Source organism: Geotrypetes seraphini, chromosome 2 (assembly GCF_902459505.1).
Source record: "Geotrypetes seraphini chromosome 2, aGeoSer1.1, whole genome shotgun sequence".
NCBI classification, from domain to species: Eukaryota; Metazoa; Chordata; class Amphibia; order Gymnophiona; family Dermophiidae; genus Geotrypetes; species Geotrypetes seraphini.
In genome coordinates, this window is record NC_047085.1 from 205,664,872 (window position 1) to 205,690,101 (window position 25,230).

General features: G+C 41.1%; 1 protein-coding gene across 1 annotated transcript in view; it reads left to right on the top strand.

Annotated features, from left to right (window-relative positions):
• Positions 1-24,720, top strand: part of F13A1 (coagulation factor XIII A chain) — a 178,063-nt gene extending 153,343 nt beyond the window's left edge. The window contains exons 12-15 of the mRNA XM_033935263.1: positions 377-658; positions 5,199-5,359; positions 7,424-7,560; positions 24,439-24,720. Coding sequence (XP_033791154.1) covers positions 377-658; positions 5,199-5,359; positions 7,424-7,560; positions 24,439-24,592 — 734 coding nt within the window. The 3' untranslated portion in view covers positions 24,593-24,720. The remainder of the gene's footprint in view (positions 1-376; positions 659-5,198; positions 5,360-7,423; positions 7,561-24,438) is intronic.
• Positions 24,721-25,230: the final 510 nt, after the last annotated feature.

The following is a 25,230-nucleotide window of genomic DNA, read 5'->3' on the forward strand; positions in this document are numbered from 1 at the left end:
ATAATATAATAGATGATCTAATGTCCCAGGTTCAAGATGACAGTGCCAGCATCTATTAAACTTGGAACTATCTAATTTCTGTAATCTAACCGGAGTCCAAAATGCTCCATGTAACAAGAAAAACCTACTGACACCGTGCATCTCATCCTCCAAGTCCAGATTCGTGACCATTGAGACGCAGTAATCTGATGCTTTATCTCAATGCTCCAAAAGACCAGTTTTTGGTTTCTTTTTCAAAAATCCAGATATTAATTTATACCACTGAGTGACTTGGTAAAAAAGAGAAAGAATTTAAATTCTTATGTCAGCTCACACTTGGAAGACTGATTATTACCAAAGCATTCTTTTTGTTTGTTCTCACCCCATTCTCTAACAGGCACAGAAGAAGAAAGGCTGGCCCTTGAGACAGCGCTAATGTATGGTCTTAAAAAGGAGGCAGGACAGGATGTACAGCCAGATGCCGATGTCAACATGGACTTCCGCGTGGACAATGCAATACTTGGCAGCGACTTCAAAGTCATAATCACATTCAGAAACAGCAGCTCAAAGCGCTACACTATGACGGCGTACCTTGTCGGACACATTGTGTTCTACACAGGGGTCATGAAAACCGAGTTCAAGAATAAGGCTCTTGCAGTAGCGCTGGAACCCAATGGCTGTAAGATGCGAAAACGTTTCCTCCTTGCTTACCACAATTTTCTTTTATTCCTAACTCATGCCCACCCAGTGAATCCATTGCATGCCTAACACAAACAAATCAACAGAAGGAAGTAGATAATATGAAAGCAATTTTGGAAGGTTACAGGTGTTTTTAAAAAATAGCCATTTACACATACAGATTTGTATGAACATATGAGTAGCGGTTTTAAAAGAGATGCTTATATAACTGACACCTCAAATGGTGAGACTAAGGGTGGTTCTAGGGCAGGGGCATCCAACCCCAGCCCTTGTCAGACCGGGTTTTCGGGATTTCCTAAATTAATATGCATGAGATCTGTTTGCATACAATAGAAGTAGCATATGCAAATAGATCTCATGCAAATTCATTGGAGAAATCCTGAAAACCCGACTTGACTACAGCCTTTGAGGACTGACGTTGGACAACCCTGCTCTAGAGGCAAGTACACACAATTCCCCAGTTTCTAAACTTGCCCATCCAACTTTATGTTTAGCCTGGAAAGCTGCATGTGCAAGTTTTAGAAAAGAGGGCATAGCTATGGGAGGAGCATGGGGGGGGGTCAGGGGCTCTCACTAAAGATGCATGCGCCTTAGGAGCCAGCTCTATGGGTGCTGTGGGTGCTTGAGCACCCCTAATATTGAACAAGTTTCAAAGTTTATTTAAATTTTGATATACCAGTCATCAAATGTCTGAGCAGTTTATATGAAAATAAATAAACAGATCAAAAATTCAAATATAAGGATATCTGAATAGACAATTAACAAGATACATAAGGGCTTTGAGAAAGAAATACAGTATATTAATAGTAAAGAATAACAAGGTTAAACACAAAAGGAGGGGAGATTTAAAATTATCTTTGTCAGATTTTGGTTAAAATAATACTGTTTTTATAATGGTGGTAGAAACTGTATGTTGGCAAAGGAAGCCTCTATTTCTTACATATTGCACGTGTCTTTGAACAAAAAGGTTGTAAGATTAGATTTAAACCTATCCAAAGAAGATTCATGATGAAGGTGAGAAGGCATGGCATTCCATAAAGCAGGAGCTGTAGCCAAAAAAACAGATTTGGGAGTGGCGTCATTAATAATATGACAGACAGAAGGAACAGTAAGAAGGTTTTGATGGCTAGAGCATAATGTTCTTGAGAGATTATATGGAAGAAGTAGTCTTATCTATAAAGTCCTTGACTGTGTCCAAGGACAGGTAGTTTCCATCAGGTTTAGCACCCCAATAATTTTGAAAAGTTGGCTCCTATTGTACGCACTATTATACTTTGGGGATCTGTATTTAATGTATATATGAGCATTTCCAGTTGGGGTAAATCCCCATACCCAAAGCTGGGCACAGATCCTGGTGCTATACACTGTTCTATAAACAGCATCCAACTCGGACTCCGTTTATAGAATTGCGCTCAGTGCTTTTTTTTTTTTTGCACCCATTTACTGGATTTAGTCCCTACTGTAAAGTTACATTAATCCCTACTGCATTAGGCAGCCACATTTGGCCAGGTCTATGGCTGGAAAGTGATAACTGTGGGGACCTAAATGTTAGGTGTGCCACTACTAACCTAACACTGGGTTACATTAGTTTTCCATAACAGAACCTGGGCACCTGGGTTCTGTTATCGCATAGGCTCCTACGTCGCATCCTTGGCATGCTTAAATGGAAGAAGCCATTAAAGAATTGCCTCTATAACCCATAAGACTGAAGTAAATTGTTGACTGAAGATGTCAGACTTTCTCACAGTTCCAGTATTAGGTGGTCTGTCTCAATGTATGCCATCACTCCTTTTCACCTCTCGAAGAGCCCTGCATCCTTCTTGATCTGTCTTCTCTTCCCAATGCCTTTCAGTTGTTGGGAACTCTTGAGTCCCAGTTTTACACCTGAGATAAACCCAGCCAGTCTCCTCTGCTCCTCACACTTTTTGTTCCCATTCCACTCTCTGGCAAATGACGTCCTCCCCACATGAACAGCAATTCTGTAACTTAAGTCCTCCGCCGCCCACTTACCCACAAAATTGCTAGTTGGTTGCATAAGCCTTCTTCTGCATATTTACCGAGTGCATATTTACAAGGAAGTACATACATGAACTCATACCTGCCAAGTATATGCACTCACAGTTATGCCAGGTCTACAGCTGGTATAGCTGTGGCTGTATAAATATTAGATAAAATACAACTTCTTCCCACAAATCTCAACATGGAATCAGTGTGGCTCACAGCAAGAGGATTTTACATTAGTGAATCTAGGCTTGAAGTAATGTATTAGATTCCATTAGTATTCTAGAATGAAATCTGTATGCCCAAGTTCCTTTATAGAATAGCTCCTACTGCACGTCCTCAGGGTGCATAAATGTAGGTGCTCAGTTGCAGAATTGGCTCCTCCTTAGAGGGTTATTCTATAAAAGGAAATGTCTTTTAGGCACTTATTTGGGCCCTATTCATAAATGAAAGTAGGCACCTACTTTCCTTTTTAGAATATTAACATAACAGGGCAAATATGTAGGTATGTTTTAGGTGTGACCAGCCATAATGCTGGTAATGCTCATACATAAATTGATTTAAAAAACAAAACGCATAAAATAAAGTATCCTGTGAGCTCCAGCCACACTCTGCCCAGATTTTACCCATATGTAGGCCTGTCACCCACCTTCACAGGGCTGGGATTCTATATAGGGTTGCCAGATTTCCTCTTTAAAAAAAGAGGGCGCCTGGCCCTACCCCATTCTGTCCCCAGCCCCACCCCATTCTGCCTCCAGGTCTTCCCCCTTTCCGACTGAAAATAAATTAAAAATTAATAAAGGGGTTTCCAAACAACTTTGTTTATGATCATTTGCTGGTTGTTTTCTTGGTTATGAACATTTCAAGCTGTTTTGATATTCAAGGTATATTATTCTTAGAGCAATCCTAATTTTTGAGGTGATTAGGCAACTAATATGACTCAACATGCAAAGCCTTTAAATGATAAGCCTACCAAGGGAAAGGCTCATAATGCAAAAATAATGACCATGTTATTATTATCTTATTTTGTTTGTTCCCCACCCAACAGAATCTGTAAAGAACCTGTTTTCCAGTATGGAAAAAGAAGAAAGGAAAAGAAAACATTTTGTTTCCAAATGTAAAAGGATTTCAAAAAAAGTATCGGTATATTGTAGAACAGCCCCACCCTATCTGAACCCTCCTGTCTCCTTCCCTGAAGTCTAGAGGGCTTCTGCACATGCACAAATGTTGATGTGATGTGCACGCACATATAATAATAATAATTTTATTCTTATATACTGCCAAAGCCATGATAGTTTGAGGCGGTTTACAACAAGATATGCTGGACAATCAGCGAAGTGGTTACAATATAAAGTTATCGAATATAAGCCATGATGTTTTGAGGCAGTTTACAATGAAAGGTGCTGGACAAATAGCGAAGTGGTCACATTGACATCATTGTGTCGATGTTCATGCATGCGCAGAGGGCCTCCAGATGTGGCCTTGAGCTCTGGGACTTCCAAAACTCAGACATACTGCCGGGATTGGGAAAATCCCTATGGGCACTTAGGCAGTCCTCTAAAAAGAGGTCATATCCAGGTTTTCCTGGACGTCTGGTAACCCTAGTTCTATATCCTTTCACATCAGGTCATCACTTGAACCATCTCCACTCCTTGGCTCCATTCTTTTCCACCCCTTTAGAATATGGAACTCTTGAGCAGTTTCTTTGTTAGGATCTCTCCTATGTTCTCCTACACAGCGCTCCTCTTTCTGGCACACAGTGCCCCTGAGATTAAGCTTTAGGTTGCAGCTCAAGCCCCTCCTCTCCTTGGGAAACAGGCACCAATTGTGACTTTTCCCTTTTTCTTCTTTCCTCTGCCTAGTCTCTGAAATAGAGGACCAAGGTCTTTGTTGGCCCTTGAGCAGGTGCCCTCTCCACCTCCAACTAATCTTTACTAGACTCTCTCCATTTTATGAGGGGCTTCTAATTCTAATTCATTATGACTGAGTTGCATTTTTGTAGCGGGACTTAGAATGTTCCTCCTGCAACACGTATACATGTGTGCAAGCAACATTTACAAATTTGAAGTGGATGTGTTTTAACCATGGTTAAGTGGACTTTGAGGGGGTAATTTTATGACAGGAGTAAATGAGCAAAAGCTCCTCATGGATGAGCAACATCAAGGAATAGAAGTGAGGGCCAACAAAACAAAAATTCCAAGGCAGATAGAAATCCGTTTCTTAAAAAAAGACTTGGCTTTGCCATGTTTCGGCAAATTAGTTGCTTCTTCCATTCAAAGCCTGGGAAAAGAGCCAAGTTTTCACCTGATTCTTATATATCATGGAGCTTTAGGTCAAAATATGATAGTCTGGTAGCATTGTACAGTAGCTGATTTTACAGTAGTCAAAAAGATTCTCTTGCAGGTAACAAGCTAAATATATTTTGATAAGATTGTTGGGTTAATAATAAGGCCTGAATTTGTCATCATTTGTAAACTTCAGTAGTCTAATGTTTACTTTTGGTGTTGGTTTTCTCACAGATACACCAGTAGAGGTACTAATTAGAGCACGAGAATATATGAGTCAATTGGTAGAGCAGGCTTCTTTGCATTTCTTTGTCACGGCTCGCATCAATGAAAACAAAAAGATCCTTGCCCAACAAAAGAGTGTGGTGCTGCAGGTCCCTCAACTCCACATCAAGGTAATTTTCAACTACATGAACCAAGTAGCCAAACCCTCTCTACGCTGATGCTGCTCCAGGATGCATACACATTTTGTCAGTTAATCAGTTGTTGGTACAATCACAAATAGAAGTTGAAACTATTTTTTCTGGCGTTCTTCACAGTTATAGCATGGTAATGTGTTTACTGCATGTGGATTATTAGGGGATGCTACATTTATTTTCAGCACAGAAGAGGCTATGGAGATGGATGTTACTGATGTCGACTTTATTTGAAGCAATCGTTCACAACTTAAAACACTGACAATCATCTACAATTTGAGACATTGAAGAGGACCCAACACGGTCTGTGTTTCGACCTAAGTGTCTTCCACAGGTATCCCAGACTGGTCTCTGCAAGAAGATTATGGATATATTGACCTACGCCCAGGCATAGATATTTGCTTTTCCTTTAGCATTACTACGCCTAGGCGTAGGTCAATATAGCCACAAAGACCAGTCTGAGATCCCTGAGGAAGACACTTAGGTCGAAACACGGACCGTGTTGGGTCTTCTTCAAAGTTTAAAATTGTGGATGATCTTCAGTGTTTTAAGTTGTGAACTATTGCTTCAAATAAAGTCGACATCAGTAAAATCCATCTCCACAGCCTCTTTTGTTTTGGATTTTCATCTTTCTGTGGATTTGACGGGTCAACTCTTTGGTTGCTTCTGTTCGCATTTATTTTCACCTAATACTTATTTTTTCATAGTGTAGCATCAAGCTAAGTCTAGTTGAGGAGTAGCAGAATGGTTAGAGGAGTGGGCTGAGAAGCAGGGAACTCCAGTTCAAATCCCATTATAGCTCCTTGAAATCTTCGCCAAGTCACTAAACCCTCCATTATTCAGATAAAAGATTATAAGCCCTCTGATGATAGGAATTTGCCTACTGTACCTGAATGTAACTCATCTTTAGCTGCAACTGAAAAAGGCATGAGCTAAATCAAAAGTGCCATCCCTTCATGCTAAGCCTGCACACTTTTTAGGAGTGTGCATATTTGTAGAAGTGAGATAGACAGCTCCATCATATATATAGTGTAAACCAGGGGTGTCCAACCTGCGGCCCCGTGAAGTATTTTGTGCAGCTCCAGTCGAGGGTGATGCAGTGTTTTCCTCTGCTGCCCCTGGGTGTTTACCGTCTTGCCGGCTCCCTCCTTTGTCTTGCTGCAGCGTTTGCATGTTTGTGCGGCCCCAGAAATTTTTTTTTCGGCCAATGCGGCCCAGGGAAGCCATAAGGTTGGACACCTCTGGTGTAAACCAAGCTTCTCAAGATGGAAACTACAGGGGTTTCTAGAAACATCTTGTAACAGTTCTAACAACAAATACTTGGCTGAAGCCAAAAGATTAGTTTTTGTTTTTCCTGGTCAATATTCAGTTGATGGTGGTCAGCTTAATTTTAAGCACTGGTTACATTAGACCTAGATATTCAGTGCTGGCCCATATCAAGGCACCAGCATTAAATATCCAGACATGACTGGCCATTGGGACTTATGCAGGTCTCAGCCAACATTCAGCCAAGACCCACAAAAGACATATATGGGTCCCAGTCAAATATATTCCTGGACCCACATAAGGAAATTTATAACCTTTTCCCTTTCCAGTTCCGACTTCTCCAAAAGCATCAGTGCCATTCTAGAGACTGCCCCCCTCCCCAGAGCATTGGCCAATCCATCTCCCTCCCCTTGAACATCTGCCCCATTCCAGAATGACTCCCCCATCCCCAAATAGCAGCTTCCCAGTCCAGATTTCTCTGACATGCCTTCTCCTTGAGAACCCCCCCCCCGGGGCATGCCAACGTAGGCGCCTAACTTTAAGCAGATTTATAGAATTGGGGGTTACTGTCTCACTTAATATTAGATGTCCCCTTATAAAATTACCCTCCTAATGTTTTCTTCATTGGGTACTTGTTAATATTTTTTATCGCTGCAATGAAAAACAATTGCCTCAGTTTACCTTTTTTACTCAAGCAAATTACAGTATATAAAAAACATCCAATGACCATCTGTGACCTGCTAGTGTGATCCTTTACTCAGTTCTTTTATTCTTTAGGTTCGTGGAGAGGCACGAGTTGGTCAAGAGATGACTGTTTTAGTGGACTTCACCAACCCTCTTAATAAAACACTTGAAAATGTGACCTTGCGTGTCGGTGGGCCTGGTCTGTTGAAGACTGCAACAAAATTGTTCAGGTAGGAAAACATTTAACTGATATTGCATACCTTCTGTAACCTCGTTTAAAAAGTTCTTACCTTTAACCATGCCAGCTTCATGTTCAACTCCACAGATGGCCAGATGCTTCCGAGAACTCTTGCCACCTAAAGGATAGAATGATGCATATTCCAAAACACACCCTCAGTATTGTTTGTGCATTAGCAGTTGTTGTCCTTCTTCCCTTCCCATGACCTTCACAGCTTGCCTAGGTTCCACCCAAAGAGACCCTATTAATCTGCAGCACACACTGTGGCATCCTGAGTCATAACCAGATTCTCTCGCTTCCTACTCCATCTTCCTTTAAGTGTACAATTGCATAATATTTCACTGTCTTAATACTGTAAAATTAGCCTATTCTAGCAGATTAATGCTATTGCTGCAACCCAGTGTCCCATTATTGCTGGCAAATCCATGTATTGATAAAGTTCAGATATGGATGCAGAGGAGAGGTAACTGAAGGGTGAACAATCATTGGATAGTTTCGGATTACCAAGTGATTGTCTCAGAGTTTTTCCTTAGAGGTCAAGTCTCATAGTCTGTGTTGCAGGATTGCTGGCTGGGGCCCTGATTACAGCAGGGTGGCAGCGGTTCTTATTGGTTCCAGGACCTTATCACATAGTCATTGCAACATGCATATGTGTATATACCAATATTCTGGTTACATGCTATTATGTAAATTGGTGTCTAAATATGGTGGTGAGTGGTTTGAAGTTTGGTGTATCAATGGGCAAGAATGTGGGAGAAGCAGTGACATACCAAGGGTTGGGCAATAAGAGGGTGCACTGTCTGCTGCCCACCCTCTGTCTACCACCACCCCCCACCCCCATCGATGCAGTGCCTCTCTTTTCTGTCTCCCTGCCATGAGTCAACATCACTGTTTTCTCTAAGCTGCCAATAGGGGTTACAGTTTCTCAATCATATTTTTAATAGTGGGTAACAGGCAAACTTTGCAGGATTCAATGAAAACTGCCCATCTCTAGGGAAAGGAAAACATAAAATTGAAAATCCCCCCTCCCCCGACCCCTGGCAGCAATGCTGTTGGAGGATTCCCATTCAGAAGGAACAGTGATTCATACCTCTCTCTTCTTCCCTCATCCCTAGGGTTACCAGACATTTGGATTTTCCCTGGCATGTCCTCTTTTTAGAGGGCATGTCTGGGTGTCCAGATAGCTTTTCAAAACCAGGCATTTTGTCCGAGTTTTTGAAAGTTTCCAGCTCAGGACCGCATTGGAAGGACATCTGCACCTGCACGGATGCAACGTGGTGACATCATGCACGTGCATGTAATATCATCACATCACACCTGCGCAAGCACAGATGCCCTCAACGAAGCTCCGAGCACGAGAACAGGTTGAGGGGCGAGGCTGGGGGGCAAGGCTGGGGCAGAATGGGGCATGACTTGAGTGAAATGGGGTGGGGTTGGGTGGAACTGGCTGGGTATCTGGAGGCGGGGCCATGGATCCAGATTTTACAATAGTCAAATCTGGTAACCCTACTCAGCCCCACTCCCTTCAGGTTCTTCAAACCTTGGCTCTTCACAGCAGCAGTGGTAATAAAATACTACCTGAGCTGGGACCGGAAGCTGTTCATGCATAAACAGGAAGTTACATCAGAGGGGGCTGAACATGCAGAGAGAAAGTTCCTAGCACTGACTCAGGCAGCATGTTATCATTACTGCTGCTGTGAAGAACCAAAGTTTGAAGCACCTAGAGGGGAATAGCTGAGGAATAGAGAGGTGTGGACTCTTGAGAGGGGAACAGAAGGGAGAGGTGCTGCACTGAGAGGAAGAGAGAAAGAGTGATACTGGACCCACATATGGGAAGGGAAGGAAGAAGAGAGAGAGGAATTCTGGACTCATGATTAGAGTTACCACATGGCTCCAGAAAAAGGAGAATGGAATGAGGCATCCGGGTTTTAATTCCAGTGCTTTCAATCGAAGTATAACTCAGATATCTCAAACTGTCTTCTTCTTTTTTTCTGGAGCCATAAGGCAACCCTACTCATGATGAGGCAGAAGTAAGAGGTACTGCACCTGTTAAGGACAGGGAGATATGCTGGATCCATGGGTGGGTGAGGGGGAAGGATAGAAGGACTATGAGAGAGGAGTGCTGGACCCAGGCAAGGAGGCAGAAAAACTTCTGGATCTGTAGTTGTGAGGAGGACAGAGATATGCTGAATCCTGATATGCTGAGGTTGGGAGAGAAGAACAGAATAGATGCCATAGGGGAATATACCAGACCATGGTGGGAGGGGAGGGAGAGAGAGTGAGTATAAGAGAGACATGCTAGATTGCAGGGAATGGAAGGGTAGGAGGAGAGAGAAGGGAAAAGATGTTGGTCTGTAGGGAGATGCTAGACCCATAGAGGAAGGGAAAATGCTGGATGGGGGAGATATCCTGAACTAAGCTGGGCAGAAAGGGCAGAGAGAGGGGAAAAACTGAACACGGGGAGGGATATGGACACACAGAACTGATATGCTGGGTATGGAGGGAACACAGGTACAGAAACACAAAGGGTCAATGTTAGACAGGGAGAGAATGTTGAACACACAAGGTAAAGTAGGGTCTAGGACAATTCGTCCTACACCCCAGCATGGAATGGGATGATTCATGCCTCATTTGGGGGGCAATGCCCCTCCCCCCCCACTACTACTATTTATTACACTCCTTCTGAATCATCCCATTCTGGCCAGCACTGTCAGCTAATGCTGAAGTTTGTAGGGCCTGCAGGGTGAAGCCCCCAGCAAGGATTAGAGCTCAGGTCACCTACCGGCCACCACCACGGATCACAGTCTTGAAGCGCAAGAACCCTGCAGAGGATACTGCCCCCTGATTCCTGCACAGTCAGGATGCCCCACTGTCCCCCAGCCAGCATCGCATCCTGCTGTTGAGAGTGTTCAGCCAATCAGCAGAATAGGACAATTCATTGCGGCTGTTTCACCAGAAGAGGATGGCAGGGAGATGATCCAAGTGCCGTAGAGCCTGTGGGGCAAGATATGTGAAGTTAAGAATGTACTTCCTTATTACTTGATCAACAAAATGAGTGACTGTTTTTGCACAATAAATCTGGACCAGGACATTTTTTATACAAAAGTTGTTGAAAAGTCTTAAAGTCCATTTTACAATGAAGATTTTTTTCTTTGAAATTCTAAGAACTTTCCAGTACTTTTGTGATGCAGAACGCTGTAGGGAAGGACAGGGACACAAAGGTGTTGACATGCAAGAATGATACTGAACAAAGGAGGGGGGGCAGGAACACAGAAGGGTGATGCTGGATATGGGGGGGAAGGATACAGACACAAAAAAGATGCTGGACAGGGATGAGGACCCAGAAAAGGAAGATGCTGAATGTGGGGAGAGGATAGTGGCACAGAAAGAAAATGGATGATGCACATGGAGAAAGAAGAAATTTCAACAGACATGAGACACTGACAAGAGTTAACAGAAGACAGAAAAAAGCAGAAATGAGAGCCTGGGTGCGCACAGTGGTTAAAGCTACAGCCTCAGCACTCTGAGGTTGTGGGTTCAAATCCATGCTGCTCCTTGTAACCCTGGGCAAGTCACTTAATCCCTCCATTGCCACTAGTACATTAGATAGACTGTGAGCTCACTAGGATAGACAGGGAAAAATGCTTGAGTACCAGAATAAATTCATGTAATCCGTTCTGAGCTCCCTTGGGAGAATGGTATAGAAAATTGAATAAATAAAAATAAAATAACCAGACAACAAAAGTAGACAAATATTTTTTTTTTATATAATTTTGAAAATAAATAACAAGTAACACACTTGTTTAAGTAACACGATACATAATAATACATAAAGAAGAAAAGAAAGTTCAATTAAAGAAAATATTTTACAATCTTAGACCCCAAAACATTTATATGGGGAGAAGTTCTGAAAATAAAGAGACTTAATTGAACATCAGGAAAAAAAAAGACAAAAAGGAAACAGCTTAACGAGAATAGCTCCTCAATTCAAAATCACACCCTTTAGACACTGGAGATCTTCTTCATGTCCAGAAAACTCCGGAGATGTTCTGGAACAAAAAAAGTATATTTTGTCCCCAAATATTTAATGAGGCATTTACAAGGGTATGCCAGTTGAAATGTTGCTCCTAAATCTTTAGTTTCTTGCCTCATTGTCAGAAATATTTTCCTCCTTTCTTGAGTTGCTTTATTAACGTCAGGGTATATCCAAATACGTTGACCAAGAAACGGAGTATGCAAATTACGAAAGTAAAATTTTAAAACAGCATTGAGGTCTTGTTGAAACACAAATGAAACAAGTAAGGTGGCTCTTTCTTCCAAAATTGACATAGATGTTTCTAAAATAGCTGATATATTTCCCAAATCAGGAGGTTGATTCTGAGGTCCTTGAAGATTTTCTTGAGTCTCACTCCCATTTTTCTTAAGAAAACCAGGTAGGTAGTAAATTTTATTCAAAGGATGAATAGTCTCTGGAGTGAAACTTAAAATTTGTATTAAGTATTTCCTAAACAATTCCACTGGTGAAATCTCTGAAGATCTAGGAAAATTCAATAGTCTCAGATTCAATCTTCTATTATGATTCTCCAATTGCTCTATTTTCCTATGTATCATTAATTTATCTTTTATCAAGCCTTCTGAGACAGATTTCAAAGCAATTATCTCCTGATTCACTTTATCATGTTTATTCTCATTGTCCATTTTTAAATCATCAACTATTTTTACCAATGAGTCTACCTTAGTCACTAGCAATAAAGTTTCCCCCGCTGTTTTTTGAATAGTAGAATCCATTCTCTGGAGTGTCTTCCAGACATCCAGTAAAGTTACCTCCGTTGGGGAGGTCAGGATATCACCTTCGGCCCCTAGTTGGCTCTTCTTCACCGCAGCTCCGACTTCTGTCCTGCTCCCCTCTTGTGAGTCGGCTCCATCAACCTCCTCGGTTGCAGAGTCACTCAACCGCCCGAACAGTGCAGCTGCGGAAGACGGAAGCACTACTGGGTCGGGAGGCGATAGAGAGACTTCCGGCTCCAGCATTTTGGCCAAGCTTCAGAACGCCAACGACTGCAAGCCTCACACTTCCGCTATCTGTGGAGGAACACTGGCGGCTGCAAAATCCAGCGTTGTCTGGCGCATCGGCGTGGATGAACCGGCTGGTGGGGGTCTCAGCCTTTGCGCTTCGTATGTGGCATAGTGTTCAAAGAAGAAAAGAGATTCCTCAATGCAATTGGCTAGCAGCTCGCCAGTTCTGCCGCCATCTTGGACCAAGTAGACAAATATTTTTATTTTCTATTTAGTGATTAGAATATATCAGTTTATGGACTGCACATGTCAGAGTTGATGTTAGACATGGCTGAGGTCTAGGGCAGAAACTTGGGAATGGAAGGGGACTCCAAAGCCAACTACCAAGCTGTGTAATAATAATAATAATAATAATAATTTATTTTCTTGTATATCGCCCAACCAGTAGTTCTGGGCGGTTCACAACAGGAAATATTGAAACATTTCAGCACATGGTACAGTTTCATAGAACACACTATCTACGTACAATCTAAAATTATATAATAGAAGTAATATAATTGTTAAAAACATTCAAGTACAATATTAAGATTTATTAAAAAATTAAAAACATACTGTGACAGTAAGAATAGAAATATAAAACCTCATTTAAATATATCAAAATTAATATTCTTATTTGTCAAATAAATAGGTCTTTAATGATTTCCTAAATGTGAAGTAAGAATTAGATTGAACAATCATCGGACTTAGCCAGGAGTTCATCTTCCCTGTATTCTTCAGGTTCAGGCAGAGGGTCGAAGGCAATAGCCCCAGTAGCACTGTCTCCTCTCAATCCCATCCCTGATATCTGCTCTCTTTATATTTTGCACAGCACAGGGAGAAAAGCATTTCTTTCTATTTCTCAGCTATTGTGCTACATGCAAGGCTGGCTTCTTGAGGATTCAGTTTAATTTCTGCCTATATATTTTTATTTCTATTTTGTCGTCAGTTATTTTGTATTTGATATCTGTGTTCTGTTTGTGTGACCAGGACCAGGTATTCTGCTAGCACGAATTTGCTATTTAGTGATCTGAAGTAATTTGGCTTGTTCAATTTTCTCAATAGATGTACAGAGGCTCTATGGTGTCGAGGTTGTTTGACATATTTACTGAATCCTCTGTTGTAAATGTCACCGCATGACTCTGGCTTTTTATTATCACCTTGCGCTGACAAGTCTAAACAATGTCAGTGATAAAATACTTTCCCTCAAAAGAACTGTTTGTTGATTTGTCTGCATTTCTTAACTGACCATTTTTGGGGTACTAAATAATGATCCACCCCAAGAGTCAAATATCCTAGGTACCCCACTGCATCTAGGATAGGACCAAGCAATCCCAATAAAACACAGCCTACATAAGAGCTGCCACACTGGGATAGACGCAGGTCCTCAAACCCAGTATCCTGTTTCCAACAGTGACCAACCCAGGTCATAAGTACCTGGCAAGATCTCAAAGAGTAAGTATATTTTATGCTGTTTATCCTAGGAATAAGCCTTTTCATTGTTTGAGTAAAAAACAGACGGGTTAAAGTTTATACCTCACATATTGCCAGATGCATTGTATAGGGTTACCAGATTTTCCATCTGGAAAAAGAGGACGCATAGCCCTGCCCTGTTCTGCTCTCAGACCTGCCCCGTTCTGCCCTGGGATCCACCCACCAAATCCAGCCCCACACAAACCTCATCTCTTCGGGACCAGGGCTGGAGTGCATCTGCGCATACGCAGATACACTCCAACCCCAGCCCCGATCTCACCAGCTTTTCAAAACCCAGACAAAGTGCCGGCTTTTGAAAAGCCGTCCGGATGCTGGGACATATCCTCTAAAAAAAGGACATATCCAGGGAAATCAGATGTCTAGACATTTTCCCATTTTTTTGTGTGTGTGAATCACACAAGATGCCTATGATCTCTGGCTTTGCAAATGCAACAGGTACTGTAAATTACTTTCAACAGAGATATAGAGGGCTTCAATTCAGTGATCTTGAATATAACCATAGCTCTCAGTGCCGTACACAGAGGTGGGTGAGAAGAGCACAAATGGAAAATTTAAGGAAACATGGTGTGGACCAGCTGCAGATGAAAAGCCAGGATAAATGTCTCTCTGCTTCTCATACCATTTGGGTTATGAGGAAGTGATAAGAAAGGGAGCAAGGAGAACAAGTCTGCTTATTGAGAGACAATAAAAAGCCCAGCTACTATGATATGTTTGATGAAATATTTGGCATACTAGTGCCAAATCTCTCAGACTGGTGACAGTCATTCTAACATTCTGAACGGCGAGGATCAGCTCGATATAGAAACCTTTAGAGTTCTGTACCAAAATTACAACACAGTTTCAGAACCCTTTCAATATTCGATAACTAGTGAGATAAATTTGCTGATGACACAAAGTTGTTCAAAGTTGTTAAATTGCAAGAGGACCTTGTGAGACTGGGAGACTGGGCATCAAAATGGCAGATGACGTTTAATGTGAACATGTGCAAAGTGATACATGTGGGAAAGAAGAACCCGAACTATAACTATATGATGCAAGGTTCCATATTAGGAGACACTGCCCAGGAAAAGGATCTAGGTGTTATCGTTGAGGATATATTGAAACCCTCAGCTCAATGTGTGGCAGCCGCTAAGAAAGCAAATAGAATGTTAGGAATTATCAGGAAAGGAATGGAAAACAAAGATGAAAATGTTATAATGCCCTTGAAAATATAATGGAATTAGAAAAGGTACAGAGAACATAAGAACATAAGAAGTTGCCTCCGCTGAGGCAGACCAGAGGTCCATCTCGCCCAGCGGTCCGCTCCCGCGGCGGCCCATAAGGCCTATTGCCTGAGCAGTGGTCCCTGACTATTTCTATAACCTGCCTCTACTCCTATCCCTATAACCTACCTCTACTCCTATCTGTACCCCTCAATCCCTTTGCCCTTTAGGAACCTATCCAAACCTTCTTTGAAGCCCTGTAACGTGCTCCTGCCTACCACAGCCTCCGGAAGCGCATTCCATGTATCCACCACCCTCTGAGTGAAAAAGAACGTCCTAGCATTTGTTCTAAACCTGTCCCCTTTCAATTTCTCCGAGTGCCCCCTTGTACTTGTGGCAATGAAAATGATAAAAGAGATAGGAAAGGCAAAGTGGCTGGGGCTCTTCTGCTTGGAGAAGAGACTGCTCAGGGGTGATATGATAGAGGTCTATAAAATACTGAGTGGAATGGAAAGGGTAGATGTGAATCGCTTGTTTACTTTTTCTAAAAATACTAGAACTAGGGGTCATGGTATGAAGCTACTAAGTAGTAGATTTAAAACAAACCAGAGAAAATATTTCTTCACAGAATGTGTAATTAAACTCTGGAATTCGTTGCTAGAGAATGTGGTGAAATCAGTTGGCTTAGCAGAGTTTAAAAAAGGTATGGATAATTTCCTAAAAGAGAAGTCCATAGGCCATTGTCGAGATGGCTTGGGGAAATCCACTGCTTATTCCTACTTGGGATCTAGCTAGGTACTTGGGACCTGGGTTGGCCACTGTTGGAAACAGGATACTAGGCTTGATGGACCTATGGTCTCTCCCAATATGGCAATTCTTATGTCCTTATGAACTGGTAATGTGAGCATTAGAAATTTTCATTTCCATCTCTAACACAGTCATCTTGGTCTCAATTTATGTAGAAGAGGTCCAAGTTATTAACTTTGTCATGTGGGTTCTCACTTGACAATGCCTTTGCTTTGATAGGGGCTGCAGGCTGTAAGTGAACAGAGCATTCCCAGTTTATTTAAATAATAATCCCATTTGTGTCTGTATATTCATGATGATAAATGACTGTTGCCTGCCGCTGGCTCAGCACATTATTTGGAGCCATTCATCAGCCCATTTACTTTCCTGCAAGGGAGATTATTACAATTTTACTTCATTTGCAAGATTAAATTAAAGATTATTAACTTGTCCAGATTATGACTGTACTTTGTGGCTGTACCTACATTACTGAATTGTTTCAAATTTGAAATGCCCCCCTCAGACTTTCTTTTTTCAAACATAGAGGTTTTTAAGCCAAAACAAAACATTTTATTACTTTACCCATAATATTTTTGAATCTCTCACACATAAGATTCTATTATTTTTTTGTTTTCTTTAAAAAGAAGTCTCTCACAGGTTTACAACAATAGTTTTTAAAAAAAAAAATATATATCTATGCTCTCTGGGTTCTGCATATCCCAATAAAAACATCTGTTCAATCAGTGAATAATTTTTCTAGGTGTGTTCCAGAATCAGGAACTTGTTTAATTTTTTAATTGTTCTCTTTAAGAGCTTAGACTTCACTTTCCACATTTTGTCTATGCATGTCAGATTAATTAACCTGTGTAGAGAGCAGCAAGCAGTGCCTTATAGAGAATGTCTGGGGATAAATGTTATCACCATTTACCTGAAAATGCGCCCTAAATCATACATTCAAGGGTCTTATGGGACACTGCAAGGCCACCCACACATCACACATATACCCATAGTCTGAGAAAAAGAAGACACAGAAAAAAGTGGAGAAAAAGCCTCAGTTAAGCTTCATATGGCTAAAAAAAACCTCCCACTTATGTGCTGGATGTGAGGTGTTTTTGGGGGGCTGCTATTGTGCCTCGTTTTTTCATCACTGTTTTTGATATAGTGAAGACACATAAGTGGAGATTTTTTTTAGCCATATGAAGCTTAACTGAGGCTTTTTCTCCACTTTTTTCTGTGTCTTCTTTTTTTCAGACTGTGGGTGTATGTGTGATGTGTGGGTGGCCCTGCAGTGTCCCATAAGACCCTTGAATGTTCGATTGAAGTAGGGATAAATGCTATCCTCATCTCCACCCCATCTGCACAAACTCCAACTCCATCCCCATCCCGTCCTCACAACAGTATAAAATCTCATTCGTACGAAAAGTGAGCAATTGTCTTTTATCAAAATTGATGGAACTAGTGCGGTAGAATTTGAGTATGCAGGGATGGAGTGAACATAAGAAGAAAAGAATAGCCTTCCTGGGTCAGACTAATGGTCCATCAAGCCCAGTAGTCCGTTCTCACTGTGGCCAATCCAGGTCACTAGTACCTGGCCAAAACCCAAGAAGTAGCAAAATTGCACGCTACCGATCCAAGGCAAGCAGTGGCCTCCCCCCATGTCTTTCTCAATATCCGACTATGGACTTTTCCTCCAGGAAATTGTACAAACCTTTCTTAAAACCAGTTTTATTCCTGTGTCATTCACTCCTTTTCTGAAAGACCACCTTTCAGGAGATGCGAATCATTTATTTTCTCTGCTCAGTCTTTCACTGACTTTATGGTTACTTGTATAACTCAAATCCAAATTAGAATTGGCAAACACCCTTATTCTCCTGGGGGGAATGTTAGGAAAAAATATATGTACTTTAAATAATGGACATCAGTATGAGCCCTTCGAATTGAAAACAAGGGAAATGGGCTCAAGGCAGTAACTCATAGACATAAGTCTAAATAAAAACTGCCTCATACATCATATAGTCCTGTTTTATGTAATCAAAATAATGTGGATATATTTTAAATCATTTGCAAACATTCACACTAGGGGAAGAAGAGAAATGAAAAATTTTTTAAAAATGTGATGAAAATAAATGAATAAGCTCCCAAAACGTCACAGTGTTAAAGTCCTTAAAGTTCTTAAACTGCAAGTGCAAATGTTGACAAAAAAATTCATGCTGAAATTGTGCAATAAACCGTGTCACACTTCCATATATTTCATAAAGATTCCCTGTATTTTCAATAAAATTTCATGATAATACTGAATGAACTGGGTGCAAAAAAATAGAATAAGAATAAGAATTCATACAAAAGTTGATAAAAAAAAAAGATTTTGGGCTCCTTTTACAAAGATGCGCTAGCGTTTTTAGCGCACGCACCGGATTAGCACGTGCTATAGCGCGCGCTACCTGAAAAACTACCGCCTGCTCAAGAGGAGGCGGTAGTGGCTAGCGCGCACGGCATTTTAGCACGCGCTATTCTACGCGTTAAGGCCCTAACGCACCTTTGTAAAAGGAGCCCTTTGTTACTCAATAGATAAATATGCAGTTCATACATTAAGTCGAGGACAATGCTTATCCTATGTAAAGTTCATATTTCCTTATAACAATTCATAACATCACTTGATATGTAGAACATTTCATCCAGAACTATATTGCAAGAGAATACTTGTATAACTGCCAACCTGGATACCAGATCTGAAATGTTTGACATTCAAGTGGGATCTGTTAGCTGAAATGATGTACACTTCTCCCTCCGTATTCACGGTTTCAGCATTCGCGGTTTCAATTATTCACGGTTTTTAGCTTGCTGGCTCCTCCCACCAAATTACATCAGCTTGCATAGAGAAACTGCTGATTCCAAGCGTTCACAGAGAAAATCGCCGATTCCCAGGACTTTCTTCACCATATTTTGCCTCTCCTTCAGGAACAGGCCAGGTCTCCCACCATGTTATTCGTGGTTTTTCACCATATTCACAATGGTTTTTAATAGAAAACAGTGAATAATATATGAAAAAGTTATTCACGGTTTTTCTGTATTTGCGGTTTTGTTAATCCCCTATCACAGCGAATACGGAGGGAGAAGTGTACAAGTAGGACTACACTACACTACATGAATATTTTTCCCCACAAAAGGAAGCATAAATCAAATTAAGAAAAAAAAATGTTGTGACAATATTAATCTCTACTTAGGAAGCTTGTGAAAGCCTGGCTCTTCTCTCAAGCCTTTGATGGAAGAAGCAATTAACTAGTCACACACACAAGGACTAACAATGAGCCACAATTACTGTAGCAGGGCTTGTTTACAACACGTATGCCTGTAATTTAATTTAGGTCCCCTTTTATCAAGCCACGGTAGAGCATTTTAGCATTGAACGGCGAGAAAAATGATCCAACGCTCAATTCCTGTGAGCACTGAAGCATTAACCTCGCTAGCCAGCGCTAAAACATTCTACCACGGCTTGATAAAAGGGGACCTTAATTAATTACGCTGAGCTGTACTAAGCAGCGTAAGAGCATTTTACCGCGGGCCGGCAAGGTAAATAGGAATTCAGTGAGCTTCGGAGCATTTACCTCGCCAGATCACGGTGAAATGCTCATACACTGCGTAGTAAAAGGAGTCCTTAATTGATTAACCTTTATATGCCCTCCTCTTAGCAAACAAATTGCTATTCAACATGGTGTACATTAATAAAACATCTAAAATCAAAATTTAAAATCTGGGAAACAAGGTTTCAGTGCCTTTCTAAAGCGCCAAATATGACAGTCTTTGTAAGACCCCTTGTGCAATTTTTCCGTATGGGCCTCTTTTATGAAGCCGTTTAGCGTGGACCACTGTGGTAACAGCCCCGAAGCCCATACGGATTTTTTCTTTTTTATATAAATTTTATTTCTAATATTGCCAATACAGCTAGGAAATGGAAACTTACAAACTAAAAAGATAAGGTAACCACCTTGATTACATTTTAATCATAACATCATTATCCCTCTAGCCCACATTAATGAAGAACCATTCAATATTTTATACTCATTAGCATAAAAAAAAATCACATAATCAAGAGAGTAATATACTTCCATAAAATAGCCCATACAGATTTAAAGGGCTTCAGAGCCGTTGCCGCTTTCATAAAGGGGGGAGGGTAAGTTAGTTATGTTTATCTTCTATCTAACCTCCTGCTATGAGGGTGGCTGAAAAGGTCTCACCCCAACCAAGAAGAGAATGATATGGATGCAGTGCGTAGGAAGGGAGGTGTGGGGGGTGTAGTTCCCCCCAGGCGCAGTCTTCCTAAGGGTGCGGTGCCCCTCCTCCTCTCCAACCCCTCCCCCGCTCCTCTCCTTGCCATGCGCGCCCCTCGCCTTTCCCCGTACCTTTTTTTACTTCCCCGGCGCAAGGTTACTTCCCACGTCGGCATCACCACTTCCGGAACCCGCACCTAGGAAGTGACGTCAAAAGACGAGCCGATACCGATAAGGGCTCATGCTGTGGAAGTTAACAAGGTACGGGGAAAGGGGATGCCTGCATGGGGAGTGGCGCCAACGCCCTGGGCGCCGCTCACCCTTACTACGCCACCGTGTGGATGTAGTCTTGCAAGTTATGCCACAAATTTCTTGACACTTTTTTTGCTTCAATAATATTTATTTTAAATTTTATACACCACCTCAATACCTAGGCGGTTCACAAGGCACCATACAAGATAAAATAAACATATAAAAACAAACAATCAACCTGCCAAAAACAACAGTCAAAGTACACGCCACTGCAATATCCTCAAGTCCTGCCACAAATCTTATAATGTGCTAAACAGGCCAAATAAATGGCATTGCAAAGAGCAGAGCTTTCAACATTCTTTTAAACTTCCATCTAGTGATACATTGACGTACTGAGCCAGATAATTGATTCCATAACTGCACTCCGGCTACAGCAATTGTAGATGCTCGTGTACTAGCATAATGTGTTTCCCCAATTTTCTCCTGAGAAAACAACATGGCATGTTCTGATCTTAATGTTCTGCTAGGACAATACACCTTCAACAATTCTAACTACAGTGGTACAGGAGCATACAGTGTTTGTTGAATTATTGACAAAACCTTGTGTGGAATCTGATATACTACCTGTAACCAATAAAACTGTTTTAAAACAGGAGTAATATGCATTGTTTTCTGTAAACCCCCCCCCCCCCATCACCAAATGTAAAGTATCAAGAAATTTGTGGAATAGCTTGTAAATTTCATGGCTCCACATCATTCTCTTCTTGGCTGGGCTGAGAACTTTTCAGCGGCCCCTCCTATTGTGATGTCATAATGCCTCATTCCACCAATGCCTAAGAGCCATCCTCATCAGTGATGTCACAATGGCTTGGTTTCCCTATACTAGTGCCCATTTACTAGATGCATTTACCTCACTGATACAACAAGTGTCAAGAAAAGTATGGAATAACTTGTAAGTTCCATGACTCACCATCATTCTCTTCTTGGTTGGGCTGAGAACGTTTCAGTGGCTCCTCGTACTCTATCTTACCTTAGTTTGAAATGCACTACTGTGGGGGTGCACTCAGGCATCCCATGGTAGTTTTTGCATGTGTGTGCGCTACCCAAATGTTAAAAAATTGTTTTTATTTTATAGCGCTGGGGGCAGGTCCAGGAGCAGAGCATATGCATGTTCTTTGCTAATCGTTTAGCGCAGCTACATTGCATATGGTTAGCACGTAAGCCCTTACCATTTGCAAGATAGGTGTCAGTAAGGGCTCACATGCTAATGGATAAATTAGTACGTGGCCATTATTGCCAAATTAAAAAAAAAAAGCAGCCATTTTCTAGCAGTACTAAAAGTGTATTGAAAGACCCAGGCTGGGAATAGTGCAGGCCACATTTTAGCACTGCTTAGTAAAAGGACCCGTATATGTTTCATCTATGTTGATTCTCCCCCTGTGCTGTCTATTAATGTGTGTTATGTTGACACTGGAAGTAGCATATTGTGTCATTATATGTTCTGCTATTTGAATGTCTATTATGGCTTGAATCGCGTATTGCGTTTGTCAAGGTTATTGTTGTTGTACGTAATCTTTGGTGAATTTCTTAAAAAAAATCAGTAAATAAATGTTAATATATAAATACATGAAATAAATTATGATTACAAAAAGAAATATTTATATTGAATCATTCACACGATTAGAAAATAATGGACCAGCCAAGTATGAATAAGAATGGATAAAGATATCAGTATTAATTATAATCAAACTGTAATAAACTTCAAACCACAGGCCAGATTTTACTATAGTAAACTCCTTGGTTTTGATAGCCCCCCCCCCCCGACCTACCTTTCCTCCTTAGAGGTCCAATGGGGGCAGAAGCGAGGCCCACTTGTTCCTGCCTCTTGCAGCAGTAGCCTCAAGAAAATGGTTGTTTCAGCCTCACAGTACTACACAATTTCCACGAGCTTCTGCAAGAGGTTGTGGCAACCATTTTCATGAGGCTGCTACAAGAGGCGGAGTGAGTTGGCCTCGCTCTTGTCCCCAGGGCTCTCACTGGACCACCAAAGAACCAAGATAGGCTGGGTTGGGGGCCACCAAGAACAGGAAGCTGCATCAGAGGGGAAGCTTTGGGATGAGCACTGCTTGCAACAGAACGGTTGCCACCGATGCTGGGGGGGGGAGTGTCCGATGCCGATCTTTCCCTACGGCCCATCGCCATTTGAAAAAAAAAGCTGAGTCATCTTGTTTCTTCAGCGGGCACCCCTGGCAAGTTTGGGCCCTAGGCACATGCCTACTGGATCTACCCGTTAATCCGGCCCTGATCACAGCTAATTATCCTCTACATCAAGCCCCTGGAAGACTTGATAGGAGAGAAACTGCTCACCATAAAGTGTCCCCTGAAGAAGGCATTCTATGAAAGCCGAAACTGGGATCCTAGTCTTGATGTTTTTTCTATGACCTACCAGTACAGGACTTTGCTACAGGGCAGTTTGTCCAATGACCTATCAGCTCAAGGACTTTTGCTACATATATAGAGACTTTGTTATAGTTTAAATTGCTCTATGATCTTTTTATAATAAATTACCAGGTGGTATAGTCTGTTATAAGGGGGGTCTTCCTATTGTACACTCGTGGGGGAGGGGGATGAAGGAAGGAAGGAAAGAGGGTTTTATTTCAGAAGGAGATGCTTACTCCCTCCTGTCATCAGAGGCGTCCCCCCAAACATACCCAGCAGCAAGTTTGATAATGGGTGTATCTAAAGACGAAGTCCAAGATATATTCACCCGAAGTGGTTCAAAACACAATATACAAAAATGATAGCAAATACCACTTCCAGAGAGTATGTATCCAAAATCTATTCTGCAGTAATTCTAGCTACTCAGGAAAAGGCCTCAGAATAGGAGCCTACGCACAGTCCTATCACAGACTGAAACTTCAGCGTAGCTGCTCCTTGCTCCAATCACTGGCCAAAAAACCTGAGAGTTTATTCAATACGTTTTAAATAATTTTTGAATAAATATAATTTTTAAACTTTTCTTAATATATATACTTTTTTTTAATATATAGTTTAAAAAAAGTATATATATTAAAAAAAAGTTTTAAAATTATATTTATTCAAAAATTATTTAAAACGTATTGAATAAACTCTCAGGTTTTTTGGCCCGTGATTGAAGCAAGGAGCAGCTACGCTGAAGTTTCAGTCTGTGATAGGACTGTGCGTAGGCTCCTATTCTGAGGCCTTTTCCTGTGTATCTAAATACGATCACATCTCGCCCTATCTTCAACAACTACACTTGCTGTCTGTTGTTTTCAGATCTTAATACAAAGCAATAATGATCTGCCATCAATTCTTGTATGGGACCATCCCTGAACTGTTTAAGAGTAAGATGTCAAACTATCTACCATCTAGGTCTCTACGTTCTGAGAATTCAGCTCTATTAAAAACAAATGCTAATCCAAAATACGCGGAGACCAGTAAAATGTTTTTTTGCTGTGCAGGGGTCAAATTGTGAAATTCTCTTGTCAGTCAGTTACGAAAATGTTACGACAAGGGTAACTTCAGAAAACTGCTTAAAACGCAGTTATTTGTTAATGCATTTTTTTAAGAAATTGATTTTCATGATTGTCCTTTTGCTGGGTATGTCATATGATTTTTTTTGAGGATTATTCATCATGTTTGTTTGATTTTATTGTTTTATTGTATTATATATGTAAAGACATGTAAACCGTTTAGGCTTAAACGGTATATAAATTTTTAAAATAAATTTGCAAATGCGTATGTGCCCATATGTGTGCATTTCTGTATGTTCATTTTCCCCCTTATTTCTTTCAGTGAAATGCCCATGAATTCCTCTTTCACATGGGAGGAAAAATGCACTCCGAGGAGAGCCGGAATGCGAAAGTTGATTGCAAGCCTGGATTGTGAAGCCTTAAGACATGTCTATGGCGAGTTAGACCTAGAAATTCTGAGTGCCCAGTCGACATAAAGCATCGATTTGTACATTCAGCGAGTCCTGTCCTCATGCTCACTCACAATATCAAACATTATAAAAAATTTGGTTTTGCCTAATGGAGCTTGGTATGGTTACTAATCAATAAAACCTAGTTAAATGCATTACGGTTCTGTAACATGTCTTTTCTATAAAGGGAAGTTGGAGGAGTGCAGTCCATAGATAAACTGGGGTACAAATATATTTTTGTACCTTTGGGATTTTGCCAAATTACGTTCTGACAACAATTCATTCTTCCTTCTGGATGTTATTGAAACTTCAAACTGAACTGAACTGAAATGTCTGTAGTAGTGACAATTAGACAAAGAATACATCTACTTGTAGATGATTTTGCTTCTTCTGATTAATCAATTACAAGTCAAATCCTCTCTGGATCCCCTTGCCTCTCCATTTGTAGGATCTCCAAGAAGAGGCTCTGGGATATCTTTTCTCTTCTAGCCAGAAATCCAAAGTCTAACTGGTTCCCATTCATTCCCCAATATGCCTAGGGTGAGTATCAAATAGGTAGCAAACACCTTCTGCATCTGCTTGGTACCATTTCCTTTTCTCCCAGGTTGTCTAGCACCTTCATGGCCCCTGGCATAGGTATAGTTTGCCTTCTTACATAGGGGGCA